General features: G+C 42.5%; 1 protein-coding gene across 1 annotated transcript in view; it reads left to right on the top strand.

The window, feature by feature from the left end:
• Positions 1-7,380: 7,380 nt before the first annotated feature.
• The window catches only part of KCNN2 (potassium calcium-activated channel subfamily N member 2), a gene marked incomplete at its 5' end in the record, with an annotated part of 96,202 nt that continues 93,081 nt past the window's right edge, over positions 7,381-10,501 (top strand). Inside the window, 2 exons of the mRNA XM_083351002.1 lie at positions 7,381-7,402; positions 8,769-9,919. Coding sequence (XP_083207128.1) covers positions 7,381-7,402; positions 8,769-9,919 — 1,173 coding nt within the window. The remainder of the gene's footprint in view (positions 7,403-8,768; positions 9,920-10,501) is intronic.

Here is a 10,501-nt window from a genome sequence, read left to right as displayed (position 1 = left end):
AACAAGCAGGCAACCTTATTCTGTTGTTTTCATGCTGTTCTAGATGCTCAGTTATTCTTTGTTTCAATTCTTCTATTTCTTTAGTTAGAGAGCTTTGTTCTCTCTGAGGCACAGGAGAGGGTGCCTGGCTCTGGAATGAAAACAATTCAATAGTTGTGCTGGCTTCCTCTACTGCCAATGCCCCTAGGTTTGCCTCTAAAGTCTAAGTTAATTCTGGCAAGGCCAGAATTGCCATGGGTAGGCCTCTGCAATTTTTCCAATTCTGTTTCTGAGAATACTTTATTTCATATTATAAATCAACATTGATCTGCTAGTCTCTTTTTTGTTAATTCTGATTTTAGATGTTCTTTTCAGAATTGGTGCATTCATTTCAAACATCCTCTTCCTGTTGGCCTTGATCTGTAATAACAGATCATTATTTCCTTGTTTGCTATCTCTGTGTATTTGTGACAGATAAACATCTTTTCTTCCAGTAGTTCTGCAGCTGCTGGCTCTGGTTGTTCAGTAAACAGTCCTGAATCCTGTAGCCCATTTTTCACCAGATGTCTTGAAACTCCAACAAATTGTACAGTCTTGTTGATCCGAGTGACGACTGAGAAGGTATGGGTTTCTAAATTTATATCTCACCATATTTTTTATGGGAGAGACACTCTTTCACTCGTTGGATGAGACCTGTTCAGTATGGTTGAACCTCTGGCATATCTCTCATTCTCCTCAGAGCACACAAGCCCCACAACCCCTTCAAGATAGTGTCTTACTGGGGGTTATTATTATGGTTTATGGCACAGTCACTCAGATGTTTCAGACTGGATATTATTAATATTAAAAACAATACAGTTTCAATATTATTACTACAGTAGTTTCATTAGCTTCTTCATTAAAAATAAGTAAACTTCATATACCTTATTTATATTTGCTTAGGATTGCTTTCAAAAAGCTACTTGGTACAATTAAATGTAGCATTTTATGTACTTACTAAATATGTATTAAATAAATATGTTTAGAAATGAATAAGGTTTTGCAATCCATGATTGGATTCAAGACAATTTGGCAGCTTATTGTTAAACAAGGACTAATAATTCTGTCCCCAGCAGTGCTGCAAGGTGTCAGTCAACAATCTAGGTTTAATGAGGATACTTTTGCTACTCAAGTGGAAGATGGAAGAAATGTTTTATTAGGCCATAAAGAAAATAATTGACTAACTAAACTGATCAAATCCAAGTTCTTCAAGCTCATGTATTTGTTTAATGCATAAAACTGCTACTGGATATTTACTCTAAACCGAAAGGCTATGTCCCTTTTATAGTATATACAAGATTAGGGCATGTAACATGGAATATGCAGTGAATTTGGAAAGATTCAGCAAGTATTTATCTGAAGTGGACTAAATTGATTTCTGACTCTTCTGAAAGGTCAGACACATAACATGTGTGCAGGTTTTGCAATCTATTTTCCCCCAAGCTGTCCAGATAAAAGAGACGGGGAATGACTGAAATCATTTCCAATTACCCTGGATTGGAGAAGAGATTGTGCAGCATTAGATATGAGGCATGGGCATTTGCAAGAAGCAGCAGGGGGACAAGACAAATGTGCGCTGTGACAAAGTGAACCAAAGGGCAGCTATTCTGTGCTTGCATTGTGACATTACATGTAAATTCATAAGCGGCTTAGCTTATGTTTTTCTCACTGTTTTTATAGGGTTTTTTTAGTTTTTGTGTGCCACCCAGATTCCATTGGAGTTGGGCAGCTAATACATTTCAGTAATTAAGTAAGTAAATGTATTATGTTGTCACAGCATGCTTCATTTTCATGGAACTTCCAGTTCATATAAATATCCATGAGAACACGAATCTTTTACCATTCAATGTTTTTTTTACTAAGCTTTTCTTGCACAAGCAACGATGTTAAAAGAATTGGTGAAGACTATGGGGCCTGAGAAGGTATAGTTTTGAGGGGCCTGCTTTCAAAATGCTGAATATTCGGGTCAGTCTGTGTCTTATATCCATCATCCTGTCTAGCAGACATTTTCTAGTGCCAATTGAGCAGGAATATATATATTCATTCTTTCTAAATCTCTGCAGTCTTTTTGGAAGTTGGAACATTTTTATGATTTATGTAAAACAGAAATAATTATGTGATGAAGAACATGGTAATAGCAATGCAAAACAAAAGGTTGAAAAAGGAAAGCAAGCATTCTTTCTTTTACTTCCAAGAAGTTAAAATTCGATTTTATTGCATCAGTTATCAGGCTCAGCTCAGTGGAGCTAGTCTGCAATTTTAAAAAGTGTTGAATATATACATTCAGAATTTAAACTCAAGATACGAGATGAATCTCAACTCAAACTGGCAAGCTTCTGAATGCTCTTTTCCAAGCTGATAAATTGGGGTCTGGAAAAAGGGTGTATCTCTATGTGTATGTATATAAAGGGAATGAGGCAGAAGAAAAAAATATTGCCTTTTGTTAAAAAAAGAATGAAAATCACATTCAAGAGGCTGGACATCAGGAATCTGGGTCTTGACAATTTTGCTGCTACATTTGCTCAGAATTGTTCCTCTACATTGTTCTACCGGATGAGGAAGGGGTAGAACTAGGAGGCTGTAATGGAAAAATAATCCCAGAGAACAATATTTAATCATATCTGCTTGTCTTTTGTACCTAAGCAGAACTCTCTAAGCTGCTTTTCATTAAAACTACCTGTGGTAGATCAGATCACTGACTTTCTATCTAGGCAGCAGTATCTCGTCAATTTTCCTTAATTTGTTCATCTGCAAATATTAAAAAAAGTATTTTCCCAAAAGTTCTATTTTTATTGTCTAGAACAATTAGCAGTTATTCCATAAAAATACTAAACATTTTCTCTTTAAGAATGTAACTGTAATATACTCTTATACAATTTACGGAGTAAGTATAGTATGGACATTTTATAATTACTGAAAACATCTTTTAACTATTGGTATGAAACCTCTCTCTTCATTCACAATTACAGTAAATGAGCCCAAAGTCATCCAGAAGTGAGTTTCTGGCTGTAGTTGAGAATGAACTTGAATAAAGGTCATTCAGTTCCTACTCCAACAATGACTTAATATCCACACTACACACACACACACACACACACACACACACACACACGTGGGAAAAAAGCAAAAGATTGCATCTATACTCCACCATGAGCTCCTGAAGGAAAAGTGGGATATAAATCTCAAATAATTCAGGATGTCCCAAATGCTTTACTATAATTTTTAGTGTTAATGGCTTAAAACTGTACTAAAGACTGTTGGAATGCCCTGTACTATATGTGATTGTAAGTATTGATTACATATATCAATAAGAAATTGTAATATTAGTTTCTCATTCAAAACCAATTGCTAGATAATTGCTAGATAATTAAAACAGTTCTTTAATCAGAACTGAAGAAGCTTCTTGGATGAGAAGCGAAATGTCTTCAAGACCAGTTGCCTTTTGAAAAGCACCTTTGGGACAACTGTGACCTGAGTGACTGAGAGTCTCCATAGACATAATTAAAACAACTTAAATGATTTTTAAATGTGTTTTTTAAAAAGTGTAGCAAATGAATGACTTTTGGGTTATATATTGGCCCATTCAGTCCTTATTGTCCTGATCCTCGAATGCATGTGATATTCTAAAAGCTAGCAACAAAATTATTTATGAAGGTTTGAAGGCATAGGATGTTAACAAATCACTGGAAGTTTTACAAGCTCTTATATTTGGTGTGAAATTAAAATGGAGTCTTCCTCAGAACCATCTCTTGAGTTTTGCTCTTATAATTCGCCTGTTACTCTCCCAGCTTCTGCCAACCTAGCAGTTCGAAAGCACGTAAAAATGCAAGTAGAAAAATAGGGACCACTATGGTGGGAAGGTAACAGCGTTCCGTGCGCCTTTGGTGTCTAGTCATGCCGGCCACATGACCACGGAGACGTCCTCGGACAAGCGCTGGCTCTTTGGCTTTGAAACGGAGATGAGCACCGGCCCCTAGAGTTGGAAACGACTAGCACGCATGTGCGGGGGAACCTTTACCTTTTTTAATATATGTTTATTCAAAGTAATTGGCCCTGAGTTGAATGAGATACACACACACACACACACACACACACACACACACACACACACACTACATTAATTACATATGGAAGCTATGGACATGGAATAAATGCCAAATTCTGTGAGAGTGAACTTAAAATATAACTGAAAGTAAAGCCAAAGACAAGTGTTTGTTAAGCTTTATTGCAAAGAAAAAATAGCAAGCAATAACAAAATCAAAAATTCATTAATCCTTTTTGAATCAGGAAATATTGATCCCATATATCAATGTTACAAATTGCTCCTTCAGTGTAGAACTGTGTTGACTTGAAAGCTTTATGCTTTGCACTAAACACAGATTACTTAAGAATTTAAAGTAATAAAAAGTTTAGCTTCTCCTTTTAATTTGCTTGATAATATAAAATACAGTACAAAGGCATATTTTTTAAAAATAATGTTCATTAATTTAACAAGGTATCTGCTTCAATCAACTTGTATTTAACAATAATACAGCAGGCAATGGAATTATAACTGTATCTACTTAGAATTAAATTTTACTAGCTTAAATAAAAGTTAATTCTAAGGAAATATGCTGTGAATTGCAGCTCTAAAGACATTACAAACCTGGATTATTGTACTATGAAACCGCAGTTCCTTGGATTACACAAATCTGTTCAAATATCTGAAGAATGACAAAAATTACCTTTATTTTCAGATTATTATAACATATGCAATATTTTAACTGATTCTGAACATAATGGTGTCAATTCAAGTTAAATAGTTATTGCATAATGATTTGAAATAGGTGCTTGGACCTCATGTGAATACTTCTAGATGAGTCTGAATAAAATATGAGATTGCTTTATGAATCTGACTCTAAAGCAGCAGCATTTTTTTCATGCTCATGAAAAAGCTTGAAAATATACATTGCCCTTTAACAAATAGCAGAGATGCTATGCTTGTAATCATAAAAGGTCCAAGCACATCTTCTGAAACATATCTGAAGCATGTACAGTCTTAGCAGATATAATAAATCATGTTGCAAGTTCTTTAAAAAGAACTTATTTGACCAATATAGTTAATGTATTAGAGTATACTAGATGCCAAAACATTTCAGGAGTCACTGGGCTTGCAGCCTTACCTACCAAGTAAAGCTTTAACAAGAGGCCAGGCAAGGTTAAAGTAAGGCTATATAATGAAAATACTCTCAGTTGAAAGTTTGATATAGAGAACTTAATAAAAACAAAAAAAAACAAGCAACAAATGTGCTTAGCATTATATTCTCTCTGGAATCTGTTAAAATGAATTATTTATTTGAACATGCTGGGGGAAAAAAGACAAAACTGTAGCAGACGATCAACTTTAGAGCTGTTGCAGAATAGAATTTCAGGAAACTGGATCCAAGTCAGAAATTCAATTACTTAATGAAAATGATCTTGTTTCACTGTTTGGCTTCTACTGACCCATTAGGAGTGCCCTTATCATGTGAATCTTTTGACCATTTGATAGACTGTTACAGTAGTTACAGAAGCGAAAAATCTGCCATTGATTAATGTTATTCTATTGTGGGATTTTAATTTCCAAAGAAATATTAATAATTGAAATATATATTTCCTGAATGTACATTTTTAAATCAGTACAATCAGAAATACGACAGTAGTTCAAACCTCTAAAATGATAATCTATTATGTTAAACTTATTAAGTGTTTCCAATATGATCACCTCTAAAGCGATTTTAAAAATCCTGAATCTAACTATGTTGATTCTAACATGTTTTTTTCATTTAGAGAAAAATGAGAGAAAATGCAAATCAGTAGTAAAATATGACATCTTCATTAAGTCTTTCCTCACACTGAAATTTTGGTCACCAATATTTAATTTGCATTGTAACATATTACAGCTTTGATTAGTTTGCATGGATTACAATAACTTTCATGAACTGGACTAATCACTTTTTTTAAAAAAAAATCCCCATTCCATCCTTCTTACACTCCTATCACGCCCCTTTCAATATCTTAAATGCCACTGCAATGTCATATCATACAACACAGTATAATATAAACATTTTGTGGAATATAAAGTTTAGTTAGACACCACAAAAATTTTGCTTCCTAAAACCTATTCTTAGATGATATCAGAGTACAATTCTCAGAATCCTGGGTTTCAATCATCCCCAGCCTGGGGCAGAAATCTAATACTCTAAATATATCAGGGAGGTACTAATAGTGGAAGTACAGGGGCTACACCAGTTATGTCAAACCTATGGCCTAAAAGTCATAGCCATGCAACCTAAGCCTGGGGGCATCCCCATATCCACTTTCCCCAGGTTTCTGCCAAAGTATAATTTGGGCAAAAAGAATAATTATTAAATATATGTCTATTCTTTATGTGAACATTATTTTTACTTTAATTTGAATCAAATTTTTATACTGCTCTCACGCAATTTGGACAATGCAGTTCCCAGCACACTGCAGAAAGCCCATTGCTGCCCCCACTCCATCAAAAAAATAATAATAATCCCGAAACAAAGGACAAGATTTTTGTCTTGCATAGACAATGAAGCATTCTCTAACTGAAAAAGCATTAATATTTGCCTCTGCCTGATACTATTAAATCGAGGGTGCAAAACGCAGTATTTTTAAATATATTCTACCGTTTAGCCTAGCTAGCGATATGGACAGGATTATACCCAGGATCTTTCTTTATAATTTTATGTTGTTATCTGCCTCAGTGTCAGTGGCCAAAAGAAAGACAGGAGGAAAGAGTGAGAGTGAGAAAGCAGATGATGTCATTTGCTTCAGTGTTATTAGTGACTGAAAAAGCACGACCACCGAAGGCAATTTAAGAAAAAGCCTGGTGCCAACTCATCTAAACAAAAAAAATTTTTTTCCACTGCAAGGTTTATAGTATCGTTTCGAGCCAGTGCTTGAGAGAGAAAAAGGGAAGGGGGGGCTCTCTAGAGAGGACTATACTTTGCTTACAGCAAAGGCTTGGAAGTCAGGACTGGGTCGGTTTCAATGACATAATCTGGCCCTCTTGTCAAAAGACAGCACAGAACCCGTTTTGTTGCTCCTTCGCTCCCGTGCTGGGAGTTTCTCCACGGTAACGGAGCAGCAGCGCCCGGAACGGCCCCCTGCTGCATTCTCTGCATTTACGCCTCTCTGTCTGCCCACCCTCCTGCAGAATCCCGCCGGTGCCGGAAGGGAACCTCGCCCGGGAGACGCCAAGAGGCTGCGAGATCGCCCGACAGGATTTGCCCGAGGCTGAGCAGCTCGCCGCGGGCCCCGAGCCAAGACGGCTTCCCAGTCCAGCCGAACGGTGGAAGCGGAGCACCGCTCGGCATGTTTCGGAAAAAGCGTAAATGTGCGCGAGGCCAGGCTCTCGCGGCGGCGCGCGCGCTCTCGCGGTCGGGGAAACCCTCCCTCCCCCCAGCCGAGAAGGCTGCCGGCTCCCCCGCCCCGCCCTCTCACTGCACCGCCAGGGCTTCCCCGCGCCAATGCACAGCCTGGCGGGAGTTACTGCGGCTTGCCCGGCTCCCCCAACCCCGGCGGTGCCGCCGCCGCCGCTTTCTAGCAAAGGTCACTCGCACAGTTCCTCGCCTTCTCCTGAGAAGGGCTGCTGGCTAGCTGGGAGGGGCTGATTAAGCAGCCCCCCCCTCCCCCGCAGCCGAAAGAGCGTTTTCCCGTTTCGTCGCTTGGGAGGGAGGAGGAACGCGAGCACCGCCTTTCGCGCTGGCATTCCGGGATTTCCCTTTGTTTAGAGCCGGGAATCCTCCTTCCTCAGCGGTCTTTCCCTGCCGCAGTCCTCAGAGCTCTCACTCCGGATCGGTCTTCTAATTTTCAACATGCTTAACGCTGGAATAAGCGGTTGGAGAACTGGATTATTGCATACTATCTTTTCCTCCTTTTACATGCTCGGGCATCCCTGGGCTTCCCCGGCAAAATTGCCGAGTCGAAGCTCTGAAAACTGCCACCCGAAGATGCAAACGCCGCACGTCCCTTTTGTTTCCTCCGAGGGTAATCCCTCCCATCGCAATACAGGGAAGCCCTAGCCTCCCCCGCTCCCCAAACGGTTTGCCATTACGCTTCCCCCACCCAAAATGGGGTCTCGATTCGGGAGCAACTTACAAACACCGTGGAATCCTTGCTTGAAAGTTTCTGCAAAGGTTTTATACGGCATATAAAATCCCTGCAGATCTCCCCCCCTTTGTCCTTCAACCCCCCCTCAAAATAAAACACTATTCAGCTTTTTCCGGGGTGGGGTGGGGGAAAAAAGAGAACAAATGGGGCAGACTACCACCCTGGTGCGGGAAGTAGAATATCATAGTGAAATATGATAAACACCAAGCGATAATCGTTCAGGGGGTGAAGCCCTGGCTCAACGGGCTCTGGAAGAATCCAGATAGAGGGGAGGAGAGGAATCACCCTTACCTGTCTGAGCAGTTCTTGCATCAAGAGCGGATGGTACTGGTGATAGCTCCCCTCCTCCCTCCCGGATTGTCACTGAGGGGGGTGGGGGTGGGTGTCTGGTGGTGGCAAGAGGAATTCCACCCAGCAGGGAGGAATTCCCCCCTATGGGGGGGGGAGAGAGAGAAGGGGGAGAAGAGAAGCGTCCCCACTTTGATAGCTGTGACTAGCACCAGCGAGAGCAAACGCCGCTCCTGGGATTTTCTCGGCTCCCCTCCCCGCGCGGTGTTCTTCTCACGCTGCAGCTTTTTCGCCCCTTCCAGGTGACGTGATGCCCGTTGTTTTGGTTCGCCCGACCAATCGGACTCGTCGCCTGGATTCTACGGGAGCCGGGATGGGCCCGTCGTGGCGGCAACAGGACTCCCCTCTGCCGACCATAACGCATTGCGCAGGGTGCACCGCCGCCTGGTCTTCCTGCAGCTTTAACAGCTCTGACATGGAAACCCCATTGCAGTTCCAGCCGAGCTTCTGCTCAGAGCAGCAGCAGCAGCAGCAGCAGCAGCGCCCACACCCGCATTACCACCACCACCAGCAGCAGCAGCAGCAGCACAGTGAAGAGAGGCAGCCAAAGCAGCAGTCCAGCCCTTGCTTCCAGTGCAACAGCTGCGCTTATTACGGGGCTGCGGCTGCCACAGGCGATAACCTGCCGCTGCTCCTCCGCACTTCGTCGCCTCTGTCGGCCGCTTTCCGGACTCGCTCCTCGCCGCTCTCTTGCTCCGCAGCTTCCTCCCGCCAGGGCAGCCAGCTCAACGTGAGCGAGCTGACCCCTTCCAGCCATGCCAGTTCGTTCAGGCAGCCGCACCACTACTCCCAGCCCCACCAGCACCACCACTCCCACTCTCACCCGTGCCACAGCGTGCACCACCACCACCAGCAGCCGCCGCCCCAGCCGGCGGGCAGCCCCAACAGCAGTACCGGCAGCGGCAGCCACCACTACCAACTTCAGCAGCAGCGCCGCGAGAGCAACCCTTTCACGGAAATAGCCATGAGCAGCTGCAGGTACAACGGCGGCGTCATGCGTCCTCTCAGCAACCTGAGCTCGTCCCGTAGAAACCTCCACGAGCTGGACTCCGAAGCGCAGCCGCTGCAGCCCCAGCCTCCGCCGCCTCCGCCGCCGCACTCCAGCCCCACTGCCTCAGCTGCCGCGGCCGGCCCCGAGATCGTGGTGTCCAAGCCCGAGCACAACAACTCCAACAACTTAGCGCTCTACGGATCTGGCGGCGGCGGCAGCCAGACCAACAGCGGCGGCAAAACCAGCAAGAAGAAGAACCAGAACATCGGCTACAAGTTGGGACATCGCCGCGCGCTCTTTGAGAAGCGGAAGCGGCTGAGCGACTACGCGCTGATCTTCGGCATGTTCGGGATCGTAGTGATGGTGATCGAAACCGAACTGTCTTGGGGCGCTTACACCAAGGTAGCGAGTCTCTCCGCCCCCCACGATCAATCGCCTTGTACCTTCTCTCCTTTCGTGTATTATATTTCTTGTATCGTATTTCTAAAAGCATTTTTCCCTTCCCTTCCCTCCTCTCCCTTCCCTTTTTCCCCCTGTTTTGCTGCTTTTCGCATTATCCCTAGTTATTTTATCCCTTCTCCTTAACTTGCTTTAAGTATTTCCCCATGCTTCACCTGCCCTTTCAGCTTCAGACTTTGATCTTGAATGCTTGACTTAGCCCCATGAAGATTGTTGACTACTAACAAACCCTCTCCCAGATGTAGGCTTCTGGCATGAGAAGCCTAATCACAGATTCTTACTAACCATGGCCCTAAGAGTGGTGTTCCTGAGTCTGCATTCTAGGGAATCTGGAATGGGAGTTTTCCAGCATAAGGAGCTGCCAATGATAGTGCTTCAGTTGTCGACTTTTCTTTATGGAAATCATCTTCAGGCAACTTTTCTGGATTGCTTTGATGAGTGTCTGTTTTAAGTTTTCTTCCCCCTGCAGATATGTAGAATGCCAACTCAGCCATGCTTTTTTGTTTTTGAGCAAATGGTATGATG

The sequence above is a fragment of the Vipera ursinii genome, assembly GCF_947247035.1.
Source record: "Vipera ursinii genome assembly, chromosome: 2".
NCBI lineage: Eukaryota > Metazoa > Chordata > Lepidosauria > Squamata > Viperidae > Vipera > Vipera ursinii.
The sequence above is the reverse complement of the archived record's forward strand: the minus strand, read 5'-3'. Positions and strand labels throughout refer to the sequence as shown.